At 45.3% G+C, this 16,027-nt stretch overlaps 1 protein-coding gene across 2 annotated transcripts; it reads right to left on the reverse strand.

Moving 5' to 3' along the window:
- Positions 1-433: 433 nt before the first annotated feature.
- On the reverse strand, positions 434-11,371 carry ppp2r2ab (protein phosphatase 2, regulatory subunit B, alpha b). 2 transcript variants are annotated; one of them, XM_084458516.1, is made up of 10 exons: positions 11,149-11,371; positions 9,419-9,496; positions 8,307-8,404; positions 7,963-8,128; positions 7,733-7,845; positions 6,647-6,824; positions 5,102-5,266; positions 4,728-4,897; positions 4,480-4,571; positions 434-2,119 (listed from the first exon to the last, which is right to left on the reverse strand). In XM_084458516.1, the coding sequence occupies exons 1-10, from the start codon at positions 11,153-11,155 to the stop codon at positions 1,840-1,842; spliced, it is 1,347 nt and encodes a 448-aa protein (XP_084314642.1). In that variant the 5' UTR covers positions 11,156-11,371; the 3' UTR covers positions 434-1,839. The 2 variants fall into 2 exon arrangements, with proteins under 2 accessions (XP_084314642.1, XP_084314643.1); XM_084458517.1 differs by lacking the exons at positions 7,733-7,845; positions 7,963-8,128; positions 8,307-8,404; positions 9,419-9,496; positions 11,149-11,371 and adding an exon at positions 7,561-7,582.
- Between the last annotated feature and the right edge of the window lie 4,656 nt (positions 11,372-16,027).

Below are 16,027 nucleotides of genomic sequence, written 5' to 3' on the forward strand. Positions count from 1 at the left end.
TTCTCTGATAACAAAGGGAGGCAAAAATGCCAGATTTGAATTGCGTAACCTGCTGAAAATGGACCAGCCTGTAACAAAACACAGAGGTGTAAATACTAAAGGGTGTCCGCCACTTTTGCATGCCGCATGCTCACTGCAAATTTCTATCCCACGAAAGTAGTTAAGAACGTGCGCTCGCTCACATACTCAAGATGCCGCCCAAAACTGCGATGCACCAAAATTGTTGCCTGCTGCATAGTTCTTGCATCACAACACCGTTACTCAACTGAGTTTTAGATACACAGCAGCCCAGTCGCCAGCCTAATTTCCATTATCTTCCATGCACCTGGGCCAAACATAGTCATATTGATGATAAAAAGGGCTGTCAACATTATATTAACCAAGTCAACACACAATAGTAAAAAAAAAAAAAAAAGGAAAAAAGTGTTTTCTTTATTCTTGTCACCATCATTCAATATTACAACAGTAGGCCTATTGTAGTTGTCATTGTCAAACATTATTGGCATTTCTGATCAAGTCAACCATCAGTTTCTCTAGGGTGGCCAGAGAACTAGATTGTCAGATCATTACATCACAGTAATGACTGGAATAGGTTTTAACTCACATAAACATACTTGCTTCTAGAACCCTGCCAATTGAATGGCATTTGTCAAAGATAGTCAACACTGTCTAACACACCCTCTAGTATTTCAGTTGACAATACAATATGGAGTCCAGTGTCGATGTATGAGACCTTAAGGCACTAAGGATGAGCAAGAGGAGTCAGTGTTTTCCTGTGTAGCCTGATCCAGTACCAGTGGACTGAAGACACCACCTCCTCTGATCATTCAAAATACCTCAAGGTCTACGTTAGCTCAAAAATAATTACAACCGACAAATTTGATGTGACATTTGTTACATTTATAAATATGACAATCATAATCATCATCTTTGAATATCTCTTTACATCCGACTATTACTTTGACATCAGGAAACTGAGAAAATGAGGTAACTAAATCAGAAAGAGAAGAAACGGCATTAGTAGCCTACTCTGGGTCCTAAAGCCAGCCAGGTTTCTCCAGGGCCCAGGCAGGTCTCATGCACCCAGAGCCTGTGCTCAGCTGTAGTCAGGAGACCTCACTGGGCCTGGTCTGGCTTGGCTGGTTCAAGTGCGTGTGTGTGTGTGCGCGCATGTGTGTGTACAGGTAGGACCAGAGCACATGGCTCTCCTGATTCCACCAGTAACAGCGACAGCTTAGTGAGAGAAGGCCCCAAGATGACTCTATTGAGTGTATACGTGTGTAAAGGAAAGAAGGATCAAATCAGAAGATATGTGGTATGTAAAAAGAGGGACGAAACGGAAAATGAACACTGGTTATTTAAACAAAAAAAGGAACAGATTGGCTGTTCTCTAATACAAAAATAAACATGACTATGGCACCAGGCAAAGAGAGGTGAAACCGAACAGGGTCAGGGATGCTTCAGGGTGGATTTTGGTTTTTCTACTGCATGGCCGTTCACTGCCACCACCCCCCCCACCCCCCGCCCAAAATAAAAGTGTGGCGGCCATCAGATGTACGAAGTAATGGAACTCGTTAGCTACCCATGTTGTCCTGGGGTTGGGCTGGGTGGGGGGGGGTTGGCAGACACAGATTGACAGAACGTCATCACCAAAACATTAACAAGGTGAGCGCCACTGTGCCATAGAGGCGGATGGTGGGTCAAGAATGTGGTTTCAGTTTTCCACACGTGGAAGAACCTGTCGAGGTCCGTTTGTCCGACAACATTCTCTGTCCTGGACTAAATTAAGAGGCTGTAGGGAAGCGAATGTCTGCCCTTTTTGCGACATCCGTCACACCGCTAGTTCACTTTATCCTGGAATATGTAGAGGTTGTTGGTGGTTGCCACGGCGATGATGTTGTCCTGGGGGTGCCAGGCAGTGTGGAGGATCTTCTTGTTGAAGTCCAGGCTGTCCACACTGATCTCGTCCTTCTTGCGCTTGCCGCCGGCGCACACCTTGCGCGGCTTCAGGACCTGCCGGGGCTTGCTGCTCTCCCGGGACGCCTCCAGCGTCACGTCTCGCCGATGGCCCCGGTCGAACATCCGGAAGAAGTTGTTGTAGGACCCCGTCATGACCACGCTGGAGGGAGAGAGCGAGCAGGGGTTAAGGGACTGCTGGAGCGAGGAGATTAAACGTTCAGGGCCTGGGGTTTCTTATTGGGGAGATCTGTTATGTGTGCTCTGTGTAGGGTTGCATGATTATGAAGGAGTGATGAGAGTATTTGTGATTATTTTCCTGATATTAGGGCATTTCACGCTGCATTTTCTTGGCCTAGGACTATCCTTAGCCCTGGGCTAAGAGTTAACACTGGGTTAATTTAGCCCCTTTTCACATACACATTGTTAACCCAGGGTTAAACTAAGCTCAGGCTATACAACTGCAGTTCTACTAGCCCTGGGCTAAATGCCTGTTGGAACAGGGGACTCTTGTGTACATTCAAATGACATGTGACTATGGTAGAGCTGCTTTTTCCCCATGATGCTCCTTATACCTGGAACAGACTCTAAAGCTTGAGGTACTTCCTTCAATCGCAGTTTAAATCCATCGCTTTTGACATTTGTACTTCGACCTGTAACTATTGTATTTTTTAAAGGAAACATGAGTATAAATAAAGGTTTGAAATGAAATGAACTACTCATTAATGGCCCGTAAAGACTACACGAATTCAAGACAATTTTGTGTCGCTGACAAAGTGTCCAGTGTGGGGCCCACAATCGTTTTTCCTTTATTTTATTTTTCTTCTTCGTCTCTGAGCAACACAGCTTGTGCCAAATTCCAAGTCCCTGGTAGAATCCCATTCCCCTTCGCGTTTAGATCTGCGCTCTTCTTCTGACAAAAGTATTTACAGTTTCTACCACTCGGCAAAGACCAGGACACAAGAGGAGCAACTTGTCACAAAAAGCGAAGCTATTTTGGGTTTTAAGATGACCACATCGCAGTGCAAACTTATGGCTGGCTACTGCTATAACATCCACGATAATAAACAACGAGAGCACTTGGAATAGGAAATATAGTTTACAAGTAACAGGCCTACATTCATATAAAGTCATTATTTATCCCTCCTCACATTTATTGTTGTTAGCCTGCATCTTTAGGTCACTGGATGCTACTGAGTCAGTAGATAAAAAGGGATCTCCGACGAAAACTGAATACTTCAACCGTATCAAATGTAGTTTTAATGAGGCAGATATAGCCTAGTTGTGGTAGCCTACATATGGTTTTGGCAGTCAAAAGATAACACAAAACTCAAAGATAGTGAAGGGGAGTCAGATTCTGCCAGGGAGTCTGAATTATTTGGCACAACACCCCGCCACCAGAATTTCGAGTATAAATAAAGCTTGAATACAGTGCATACAATACTTCTTTCATGACTGACAATTTCTTGACAAGACTACGTGAACTGATGCGCAGGGTCGTGAAAGACAGCATACAATGATTTGACATGGTCATTCGTGTAGTGTGTCCAGTGTCTCGGCCACGACACGGCAAAAACGTATGCAACTGTGATCATCTCACGGTGACCATCGTGAAAGACAAAAATATTGTGTAGTCTGTACAGGCCATAGGAGCAAGCAACAACGTTAAAATGTTGCCATCTAGTTTGTTCTGAACTGACTTTTCCGACCACTCAGAAACATTACCGTTTCCGCCTGCTACCATTTCAAACTTAAAAAAAAAAAAAGGACATATTATTGTTGTTTTAATTAGCTATGATGTTGCCGTTAGTAGTGTACTGTAGTTGCAATGATTTCGGTTGCCTAGCACCTACTGTAATGACGTCTGAAGAAGTCATGTGATTGGACAACAAATATGTGATGCTTTTACGTTTACTTGGCCCCGATTCACACTGGCACCTTTTAGCCCCAATGTTTAGTTGATTTTCAGGGGATAACCCTGCAAACTCAGGGCTAACCCTGCTCCAGAACAGGGCCAGCAAGCCCCATGCTCAAGTTGGGGTTAGCCCACTTTGGAATGTGCCAAGATGGTGCCAGTGTGAAAGCTTTCTTAGCCTGGGTCTAACACCCCCCTTAGCCCGGGGATAAGAAGGTTCAAAGAATGCGTTAGTGTAATGGGAAAAGCCTTAGTATAAATGTGATTGTGTGATTAATATTTCACATTTTAAATACATTTTCTGTCGTGCCACCTTCATATATAAAAAAAAATAACGATATAAAAATCTGAGAAATTTAGAAATATATGCCTTCTATCTACCATCTATCAGTGAAATTGCTTACAGTGCACACAGCCGGTACACGTGATTCGTCAGACAGCAGTTCAACAACACCCATGATTCATCTGCGTGGCCCCAGCACACTCAATGCAAAATGGAATTATTAACTGCATTAATTGGGGCCTTTTTGCTATTAATTAATTTCAAAATGGTGATTACGGTTAATGCATGATCAGTTGTGCAGCCCTGGCTCTGTGCGTGTGCTCACCTGTCATTCCCGTTCCAGCAGCATTCAAACTTGTCAAAGATGCAGTCGTTCTCATAGAGTGAGCACAGCTTACTCCTGAGGTATTCATGAACCTGCCATGGAGGGAGACTGGTCAGGAATGCAAAAGTACAAGACTGCCCCCTAGAGGACGTTATGTAAAACTGCCTTGCGGGATTATATATTTAAAAAAGGTGTGGTCTACAAAATGTAATAAAAAGCTCTCCATGTCTCAAGTGTGCTGGTCTCACCTGGTAGGTCTCTAGGGGCCTGTTCTCCATGTTTAGGTCCCAGATCTTGACAGACAGGTAGTCCCTTGTCATCATGTAACGACCGTTGTGGCTGAACTTGACGTCAGAGATGGAAGAGATGATCTCTGAGAAGAAGGACCTGTTACTGGGGTCCTCTGGCTCCTCAAACACTGTCAGAAAGGATGAATCGATAAGAGGCTAGAGATTAGAAACTTGGAGGCTTTACTAGGCAAAGTGCTTCCTGGTGAGCAATGGGTCAATCCGCACTGTTGTAATGTGGACTGGGACCAAGAGCCCAGTTTGTAGTGATCTCGTGCGAAAGACAATTGTTGCGGTGGAGGCTAAGCGAGTGATGATTGGTAACGGACGCTCACATTTGGAGTGCTTGTCACAAAGTGCTGATGCCCGCATGTCACAGAGGCGAATGGTGCCTTTGCTGCTGCTGTACACAAAGGTGTTGCACTGGTGCGGGTGGAACTCCGCTGCCGTGATCACCTCCGTCAGCTCCTCCATGTTGGCCGGCTTAATGTCAACAATGTCTAAGGGCAGTGGTGGGTCAAGGGCGATAATGTCTGGTTGGACACATCAACGGCAGTCAGAATTAACAAACACAGGGCCGCATGCTAGTTGACCCCCACCCCATCAAATCGAGGCGGGGAGGGATATTAATTTGACCCCTGTACGTTGGTGCACGTGGCACGCTTAGGTTAGTGCGTGCGTCTGACATGTACTGTACCAGAGGCTGCCACCACAATTCATTTTCCCCCATTGCCAAGTACATTTTGCTTTGTACATATAACACTATGCTTGGTGTCTCAGTAAAAGCAAAGTAGTCTAAAATCCACAGTTAAAGGACAATGCTCGTTTTTGACAACCTGGACCTTATTTACGACATATTATAAGACGTTTGACTCACCGAGATCACTTTGGTGTAGTTCGGCGGCCTGTAGAAGAAATGTAAAATCCAGCGCGAGCCAGTATATCCATGTAATGGCGGTGATCGGGGCAACGAGAATGCAGCTTCTAAAAATCTATTTTCTGCCGCGAAACGGTTGTTTTCATCAATCTGTCTGGATGAATCGCTAGTTGTGCTTACATAGAGCATAACTGTTGTGGTTTTCACATGCCATGATCTTTAGAAACGTCTTTCGAAACGAAATAGCTTCCTCACTTGCTCCAGCACTAATGCGCACAGCGCGCAATCGTTGTTCCAGCACGCTGTGCGCATGCGTGCTGGAGCAAGTGAGGAAGCTATTTCGTGTCTAACGACGTTTCTAAAGATCATATTACAGAGGCATGGGAAATACCACAACAGGCCTATGCTCTCTATGTAAGCACAACTAGCGATTCATCCAGACAGATTGATGAAAACAACCGTTTCGCGGCAGAAAATAGATTTTTAGAAGCTCCATTCTCGTTGCCCCGATCACCGCCATTACATGGATATACTGGCTCGCGCTGGATTTTACATTTCTTCTACAGGCCGCCGAACTACACCAAAGTGATCTCGGTGAGTCAAACGTCTTATAATATGTCGTAAATAAGGTCCAGGTTGTCAAAAACGAGCATTGTCCTTTAAGAGAACGACTTGTTTAGTAGCTTTTTAGTCGATTTGTTTTCAAAATTCATAGTGCACACCAGCCTGGATTTGTTTGCGCCACTAGATGTAGACATTTGTACAGGGGATTCAATATTCATTCAGTGCTAATAACGCGACTAATCAACTCCAAACTCCTCAAAACAAAGCTAGCTAGATTCTGCAGGCCGAGGGGAATACAATGAGGTCAATCTCTTGACATTTGGTTGATTTTACTGGCTGCTAGACCGACAACCAGTTACATTCAAACACCTGTACATGACAACGACATGCATCACAGATGGGGGACTTTTGTTTGTTGTTGTTTGCATTTTGAGGATACTGAAGCTGCGGTCGGTGATCTCCTGGTGCCACAAGTTGATGCGCAGGTCGTCGGCGGACAAGTAAGTCTCGTGGTCGCTGTTGACCGAGATGGAGTTGATGTGGTAGGTGTGGGCGTTGGCAAACACCCTCCGGGGACTGGCCTCCACCATGAGGTCCATGGGTCTGAACACTGGGACCTGGAAGGACACACAGCGGAGGGTTAAGGAGGTCCATGGGTCTGAACACTGGGACCTGGGAGAACACGCAGCGGAGGGTTAAGGACCAGGGGGGAACGGGCAGAGTAGGGCCTCTTCTAAAAATGCAACCTTCCCTCCTTGATGCCATCTCTGATCCAAATGTCACTGGATAGGCGAAAACATTTGCATCTGCAAACAGATCAGGGCTGCAAGATTATGACAAAAGATAATAATTGCGATTATTTGCTTAAAAATGCTAATTGCGATTAATATTTAATATATAATATTAATATATAATAACCACAATGCTCCCAAATCACGGACGTTGATCCCTTTCTTGCATAAGCATAAGCGCCTGTGATTCGTCCGTGTAGTCCTAGCAGACTCAATTCAAAGCAAAATTATTAATAACATTAATTGCGGCCTTTTGCGATTAGTTAATCGCGGAGGTTATAATCGTGATTTCGATTAATTCACGATTAATTGTGCAGCCCTAAAACAGATGATACCAATCTACTAATGTCAGATCAGTGTTTTCTCTGAGGGAGGGAGGGAAAGAGGACACTATTTTGTGACAGTGGTGGGGTCTCTGTAAGAGCACTAATCCAGAGTGTGGTGACAGTGGTGGGGTCTCTGTTAGAGCACTAATCCAGAGTGTGGTGACAGTGGTGGGGTCTCTGTTAGAGCACTAATCCAGAGTGTGGTGACAGTGGTGGGGTCTCTGTAGCGTACTAACCCGGAGTGTGGTGACAGTGGTGGGGTCTCTGTAGCGTACTAACCCGGAGTGTGGTGACAGTGGTGGGGTCTCTGTAGCGTACTAACCCGGAGTGTGGTGACAGTGGTGGGGTCTCTGTAGCGTACTAACCCGGAGTGTGGTGACAGTGGTGGGGTCTCTGTAGCGTACTAACCCGGAGTGTGGTGACAGTGGTGGGGTCTCTGTAGCGCCCATCCTCCTCCTTCAGGTTGTACCCCTCTGGCCTCTTGTCTCGTTCACTGATCTTCCACAACTTTATGGTTTTGTCTACCCAAAAAAAACAGTAATTTCATTTTTTTATTGCCAATTGAAACCCTAGAAGACAGTAAAGATTAAGAAAAAAAGGGCAGTTGGACAGTCTGGAATGACAGGAGAGTGACTGACCGTTCGTGGACAATAGGAACTGAGCTGCGTTCTTCTGAGGGAGCCAGCGGATCTCGTTGATCTTCTCCTCAATCTCCAAACTCTTCAAGTAGTCAAACTCTGGCTCATGGCTCTGGAAAGTGCTGTAAACATTGTACTCACTACGGCACTGCGGCTGATTCTTATTCTGGTGGGAGAGAGAGAAGGGCAACATGAATAGAAGACAGTGAGGGATAGAGTGAGAGCAGTCTAGGCATTAGTTCGCCTACTGCTGCCATTAATACAGTTTTCATTCAATATAAAAAACAAAACATCATAAAAGCATGCTGGCTTGTATATTCAAACTTGTAAACTCCCATTAATACCTCTATCTCCTGCTGAAAGATGACAACCCGACCACCTTTGTCTCCTGTGGCTAGCAACTCCCCTGAGTGGTTGAACTCCACAGTAGATATGATGTCAGCTGTCAAGACAGGACAAACCAGGCATTAAACTGTTGTAACATTGAATTAGAACAGATTGGAGTTCAGAGAAAAATTCAAGGTGGTGACATTCCTACAAACACAGTATGTGTGTCTACCACTGTGTAGGCATCATGGATGTATGTGTGTGTGTGTGTGTGAGAGAGAGAGAGAGTGAGCAGACACACAATGTACAGTAACCTAGATTCTACAAACTAGCACACATTCCCCCCAAGAGCAGTATTCCGATACACATGCATGCACTTAACCCTTTGTTGATCACTGAAGCAGAAAGACAATGCTGCAAGAGGTTGCAACAGGAGGCCTTTATGGGTTGAACTCCTTGGGCGCCAGTTTGGCAGAATGTGTTTACAGGAGCGGAACTACTTAATATTGTCAATATCCCCCCCCCCCCCATCTTCCCTCAATTAACCACTGGCAGACCAAGGGACAATGCTGCAGTAGTGAGGGTAGTTAAAGCAACCCCGGCAACCCGCGCCGCCATCTTGTTTGGATTACAGGTAATGTAAGAAAAGTGTTCACACTAGGAAAATATGTACAGAAGGACACACACACACACGCACAAACAACACACACACTTTCCCTTTTCCTGGTCCCACTCTAGGAAAGTGTGTCACACTGCTGTAGAACACAAGGAGCTCAGTACCGGCTTGCTGTACAGCATGTCACCATTCCAAAGATTCCAACAGCGTCGGCTTTTCGCCTTCAGTCAGCAGCTACGTAAGCATGTGTGAAGGGACACTACCAGACTGACCTATGGTCGGGGCAGTGCACTCGGTAAGAAGCTAATGAGTGTGATCCGAAATCAAGAGGAACACTGTGTGCAGTGCAGCGCACCTTGTGCAGACACGTCTCAGCGCGAGTGTGAGACTCGGGCCACAGGACGGAATGGGAGATGGTAACAGCTAGCAGCACCCCGAGACCAGTCAAGCAATCGTTTAAGGATGTGAAGACAGCACTGTGCGTCAATAACTGGTCTGAGGAAGAACTCTTACCTTCAGCTACGTCGTCGTCGATGGCTCCTTTCACCTGGGAGAAGCACCACTGCACATCATTGCTCCCACCTCCAGCTCCTGCAATGGAGATTGACACGAAGGCTTCAGGCTTCAATTCGCTAGAATTCACATCACAAAATAGCCCCTTATCTTGGATCTCTCTCATAAAACTCATGGTCATGACTTTTGATTAGGAGAGAGACAGACTGTGATTGAAGAGCAAAGGCCTATGGAGAAGAACAAATGCCTATGGAGTCATAACTGTGACTGCACCCAATGCAACACCTGACTAGCAGGCATAAAGGATAAACCAAAGGTAAACCTTTGGCCTAAATAAGTTCTCTATAAACAAGTATAATTGATTAAACAATGAAGCAAGCCAGGTGCCACACCTACACATGCCCATTTCAGATATTGCACAGTCAAACTGGTTTGATAGAAAAGTATCTAGCACATCTGGTCTGGTGGGTAAAGGTGACAGCAGGACGAGGTATGTGACTCGGCAGAGGGTGTAGCAAGCAGAGTCATACAGTTGAGCAACTGAGAATTGTATCTAACCACAAAAAATGGCTGGGCCTCAAAATGTGTCCTGTTGTATACTTCGAGACTTGCCCAAGAGAGATGTCTTGAAACGAATCTAGCGAACCTGAATGCTATCTGGCCTTCTAAAATCAGAAAGTCGTGTCATATATTAGCCTAGGTGCATTGAAGCAAGTAGGCCTAACAGTAACCGGAATGTTAGTTTCAGGGGGAATCCTACGCTTGCCAGCTAGCTAACTAATTTGAGACTACCTGCTTGTGTGAGTCGTGACACTAGCAAAGATAGACCTGATGAAGGATGCTGGCACAGGTGCAAGGGAAATGGAGCTCTGTGAACAGGCCAGCTTTTTGCTAACGTGAGCTAGCATTGGCAGAAGCATGTTCAACCAACCATCTTTGAATCACTCAGTCCCGCTCACTTTAACTCACTGCTCGCAAAACTTAGCCGCTAACTAGCGTTAGCCAGCTACTTGACAGATGCCATCTAGGTAACATTGGCGTATAGTATGTATAGATAGCAGTATGTAGGTACAACCCACTGCAATCGGACCCTGTTCTAAACCGGACAATTATTGTTTGCTTAGCCCGGGCGTCTCACTGACACAGCATTTTTGCCAACGAGGTTATAGTAGCTAGCGAGCTGCCATAACCAGGTAGCTATCATGCCTTGTTTGTTAGCAAGCTAGCCACAGCTAAACAACTGGTTAAAACGTTAGCGGGCTTAGCCAGCTAGCTGGCTATTAGTACCGGACACATCCAAGTTGAAGTTACCGTGCTCGTCACAGGCCAAACGTACCTGATACCTAGCTTGGCTACAGGGCAAAACACATTTCTGGTTGCAACGGGACGGTTGCCACACGCAAAGATGTGCACTTGATATAATATAACTGAAGCGCGAACAAGCAAACACATTTTCCGGACACGATTTCACCCCTAGCTAGCTAAATTCAAACGGTGGACACATATCTAACGTTAGCTGTTGTTATCTAGCTAGAAACAGTTAGCTGGCGAGCTATGGGCAGTAGCTAACGTTATGTTATCGAGCTAACTTAGCTACAACATTAGCTAGACTAGCTGGTTAGCTAGCTATATTTATACACTTTTCATCAAGCTAGATAGCTTAGCTAATGCTTACTTGACCAGCCAACGCTAGCTCACGTCAGCTAGTTGAGTTTTACAAATGAACTTACCTGCCATGTCGAGAGAGGGATTCTCTCGGTCACAATCTCAATTCCCACTTCCACGCTTGTTCGCCTGGGATGGACTTGTAGCTTGCTTGCTGCAGCCAGGCGGTCTTTCCCAGATGATGATGGAGGAGGGTGGCTAGATCGTCGAGGTGTTGTGGGCCAACCTGCTGCTTGGCTCTCACTCCCTTCCCTCCCTCTATGGCAGGGGTTCACTCACTCAACTCAGTCTCTCCCTCGTGAAGTCCACCCACTCTTCAAGCACAGTCAGCTAGCTAGCTAGCTAGCCTACTCATTCAGTTCAAAATGGCGCTACCCCATCTCACAAATGACATCATCAGAACAAGCCTCCCATAAGGGTGCATCTCAATAGTCATACTACACGATCTTAGCCAAAAGACCGAGATTCGATGCATCTCAATAGTCTACACAGGACTTCCTTATCACATAGTGATCTAGTGGCTGTCTTTGTCGCCGAGTGACCTGTGCTGACTTTTCTGCTATTTCATTAAAACGAGAGGCTTCGAAGAATTCATTAACATTAAACCAGTCAAAAAATTCCCTCAAAATAATGCCAGAAGGGAGGAATTTCGAACTCCAATAGGCCTACCAGTAGCCTATGGATGTGTTTGGGTAAAAACTTCTACAGCACATCTGCAAATTGATTGCTTTGCCTTGGATAACGACGATCACGACGACCCCTCTATTTTGTGAAGTGTGCTGACCTCCAGTGGTGTATATAGTGTATTGCACTATGAAATTCGTAACCTCATTGATAAAAGTTGCAGACTAGGCTACTCTTCTAAGTGCACAGTAGCCTAGGCTAAACATGTTGGACCCCACCTCCCATTTGTGTCAATGAAGCAGTGGAAGCAGGTTTAACATTCATGTTCATGTTTATTCTGCTGATAATCCACCACCACTATATTTTTGACATTTTTCGCCACTAATTAGGGGCAGAGCAGCCTCAGCTGCCAGTCCCTCTTGTATTTCTTCTTCTTCTTCTTCAAAATCACCAAACTTTGCATATAGGTCCTCAACTGGCATAGGGGGGCAATAGCCCTAATGGTGGCGCAACAGCATCTGTCAAAAGTTTAAAACTTAAAAAAATCATAACAAATCAGCTGTACATACTATCACTTTGCAACCACCAACAACATGTAGGCCCAAGTGAGCAGAAGCTTCCATGTGCTTTAAGCTGGCAGGAATTATGAACACTCTGTTTTTCTAAAAAACTGTAAAACCTATCAAACCCTACTCCTCCCACATTTTTGGTCAATTGACACCCCAATTGCTACACTACATTTTCAGACTGTCCTCCAAACGATCTTCACAGATTTTTGAAATATCAAAAATTGAGCCCACAGCACATCCATTTTTTTTTTTTACTGTAAAAAGTAGGCTACTGTATGCAGATACTGCAAACACTCACTCAATAAATCAGAATTTCATCACAAAAACTGAAGTTTTTATAGTATTTTGAAGTCCGTCATCATTTTGTCCCCTCAAACTCCTGCTGTTCATACAGGAAAAAAATACACTACCCACAATCCTATAGTGCAACAGCAAAGTCTCCACCAATCAAAGTGGTTGTTGTTGGCAGCCCCGCCCCAATAGCTACAACTGGCTAAATTGACTGATTGAGAGGACACCTGTACCACTGTGTTTGATTGGTTTACACCTGTCTTCTTAGTCTGTGTATAATCAGCCTACATTTAGCTCCCCTCTTGTTCTTTGTTTATTTGTTGTATAGCTGTGCATTGTCCCTGGTGTTTCCTGTGCCACCTTGTAAGTTTATGAGCTTTGTCTTACCTTGGTTTTATTCTTTAGTCTTTGGTTTAGTTTTTTTTTTACCCCTTGTCGTGCCTTTAACAAACATTTTGTGGAAAATGATGAAACCTCCATGTTACATACCTGTGACATTTGCATGCAACCCTTGATTGCTTGTCAGCGCGAAACCATCTATTGCTTTTCACATGGCAGATAACTCAACAAGAGTTCAAGTCCAGGGGAATGCAGATAAAAATTCTAAAGCATACTCGGGCATTGTGCTGTGACATGATTAAAAAAAATAAAAATAATTAAAGAAGGTTTAAATTATAGTCTGGGCAAATACATGAGCACACCCTCGTGTATTTATTGTCTCATCTCCTCCTCTTCTACCTCATGCACACTTCCTCATAGTTTCTTTGTACTGTGGCAACCCATGGGACAGGGAAGACCACAAATGCCAAAATGGCAGTGGCACACTGAGACGAGGGAAGCAAGTTGCAGAAAATAGACTGAGGTTGTCTCTTTAATAAACTTGGTGTTACAAATGAAAGATATCAACCAAAATCCACACATGAGGCTTATTCAAAGTGACTTACAATAATTGCATTTAACATAGGAAATTGGTGTACTATTCACCAGAACTCATAAGTGCATCTCCTTACTAAACAATTGACTAAGAGTATAATCTAGTGCTTAAAGGAGTACTAAAGGGAAAATGCATGTTTAGCCCTGTTTTAAGGTTACTTATGATCATATACAATGGTTCAGATCAAAAAGTTGCCAAAACTAGCACTTTTGAGAAAGTCTGATAATTGCTCTACCACTGTTTTGGTCATACAATGGATGTGGGTGGGCACCGTGAAAAATCATTCAAAAACATGTTTGGCGAAATTTGCGAACGACACCACTGTGATGATTTCCTGCAGTGATTCCTACGAATTGGGTTACAGGCAGGAGGTGTCAGACTTAGTAGCATGGTGCCAAGACAACAACCTGGCCCTAAATATCAGCAAGACAAAGGAGATCATTGTTGATTTCAGGACAGGTGAAAAGAGTCGCTCACCTATCGCCACCAATGGGGAGGAGGTAGAGAGTCAGCTGCTTCAGATTCCTGGGGATGCAGATCTCTGATGACCTCGCCTGGACCCACAACATGGAAGCCATCATGAAGGAGGCACAACAGCACCTCTATCTGAGGTCCCTGCGGAAATGGGGAATTGTAGAATAGTTGTATAGGTTTTACTTTTAGGTCTTGGTTAATATTTAATATTGTTTAGTCGGGAGAACTGATTTACTGATTGACGTAAGAACTGATAAGAACTGATAAGGATAAGCAATTGCGGAGAAGAGCAGGAACAAGAATTCCAATGGCCTACCTGTACATATGGCAAACAAAAATCTGTTGGAACTCTTTTGAACTATTGAGGCTAAGAGAGGGAAGGAGGGAGAGAGGGGAAGGAGGGAGAGAGAGAGTGAAGGAGGGAGAGAGAGAAGGAGGGAGAGAGAGAGTGAAGGAGGGAGACAGAGAGTGAAGGAGGGAGAGAGAGAGAGTGAAGGAGGGAGAGAGAGAGTGAAGGAGGGAGAGAGAGAGTGAAGGAGGGAGAGAGAGAGTGAAGGAGGGAGAGAGAGAGAGAAGGAGGGAGAGAGAGAGTGAAGGAGGGAGAGAGAGAGAGAAGGAGGGAGAGAGAGAGTGAAGGAGGGAGAGAGAGAGTGAAGGAGGGAGAGAGAGAGTGAAGGAGGGAGAGAGCGAGTGAAGGGAGAGAGAGAGTGAAGGAGGGAGAGAGGGGAAGGAGGGAGAGAGCGAGTGAAGGAGGGAGAGTGAGAGTGAAGGAGGGAGAGAGAGAGTGAAGGAGGGAGAGAGCGAGTGAAGGAGGGAGAGAGAGAGTGAAGGAGGGAGAGAGAGAGTGAAGGAGGGAGAGAGAGTGAAGGAGGGAGAGAGTGAGTGAAGGAGGGAGAGAGAGAGTGAAGGAGGGAGAGAGAGAGTGAAGGAGGGAGAGAGAGTGAAGGAGGGAGAGAGAGAGAGAAGGAGGGAGAGAGAGAGAGTGAAGGAGGGAGAGAGCGAGTGAAGAAGGGAGAGAGAGAGTGAAGGAGGGAGAGAGAGTGAAGGAGGGAGAGAGAGAGAGTGAAGGAGGGAGAGAGAGAGTGAAGGAGGGAGAGAGAGAGTGAAGGAGGGAGAGAGAGGAGGGAGAGAGCGAGTGAAGGAGGGAGAGAGAGAGTGAAGGAGGGAGAGAGAGAGTGAAGGAGGGAGACAGAGAGTGAAGGAGGGAGAGAGAGAGTGAAGGAGGGAGAGAGAGAGAGTGAAGGAGGGAGAGAGAGAGTGAAGGAGGGAGAGAGAGAACTCTTGAGACACTCCATTCGTGAGGCTCAGTTAGATGAGAGAGCTAGAGAGGCACAGCTGAAGAGTGGGGGTGTGGAGGATGTTTCTCATCGGGTATAATTGATGTGTAAAGCGATTGTGCGATGATTACACATCTTACACATATTTAATAATGATGACTGAAGAGACGAGCTCACAGTGCTTCAAAGCAACAGATTGTCCCAGTCATTTTGTACGTGCTAAATCTGCCAAATATAGCAATATATTATATTCAAATTCAGAGGCATTTTGCTTTCAATTATACTTTTCAACATGTTCCATTTAGGTAACTATTTGCAATATGCATTCCAATAGGCTAAATGATGACATAATGGTCAGATTAGGCTGTTGAATCACTGAATATAAGTCTTGTTGTGGACTGCAGATGGCAATGTTTCCTTACCTGGGCACATGCCACCTTACAGGAAGCAGCACAGCGAGAGCCTCATGAGAAAATGCCCGGACAGAAGATGGCAGTCTTCCTCCATGGCACTGTGAACTCGGATAGTAGATATCAGTCTTTCTCCACCCCAGGGACTGTGGAAGAGGGGATGGAGTGACAGGAGAGGAGAAAGGGAAAACAATGTTATTATGGCAAGGAGTGGCAGTCTTGCAACACTACACCACAGGGGGAGAAAGAGTGAGGGGGGAGTGCTGAAAAGGCTGGTTGGCAGTGCAGAAGAGAGGGGGGTGTTGGGTGCGTAGGTGTGTCAGACTGGAGTCGAGGCGCTGGGAGAGAGTGTGGGAACGGCGGAG

The sequence above is a fragment of the Borostomias antarcticus genome (genome assembly GCF_949987555.1).
Source record: "Borostomias antarcticus genome assembly, chromosome: 2".
Classification (NCBI taxonomy): domain Eukaryota; kingdom Metazoa; phylum Chordata; class Actinopteri; order Stomiiformes; family Stomiidae; genus Borostomias; species Borostomias antarcticus.

Bases quoted from the DNA above. Each gene is read 5' to 3' on its own strand.
- ppp2r2ab (XM_084458516.1), bottom strand. The intron at 8,129-8,306 runs GTATTAATGGGA...CTCTCCCACCAG, and splicing joins TCTTTCAGCAGGAGATAGAG to AATAAGAATCAGCCGCAGTG. The intron at 6,825-7,732 runs GTTAGTACGCTA...GTGTCCTTCCAG, and splicing joins CCACTGTCACCACACTCCGG to GTCCCAGTGTTCAGACCCAT.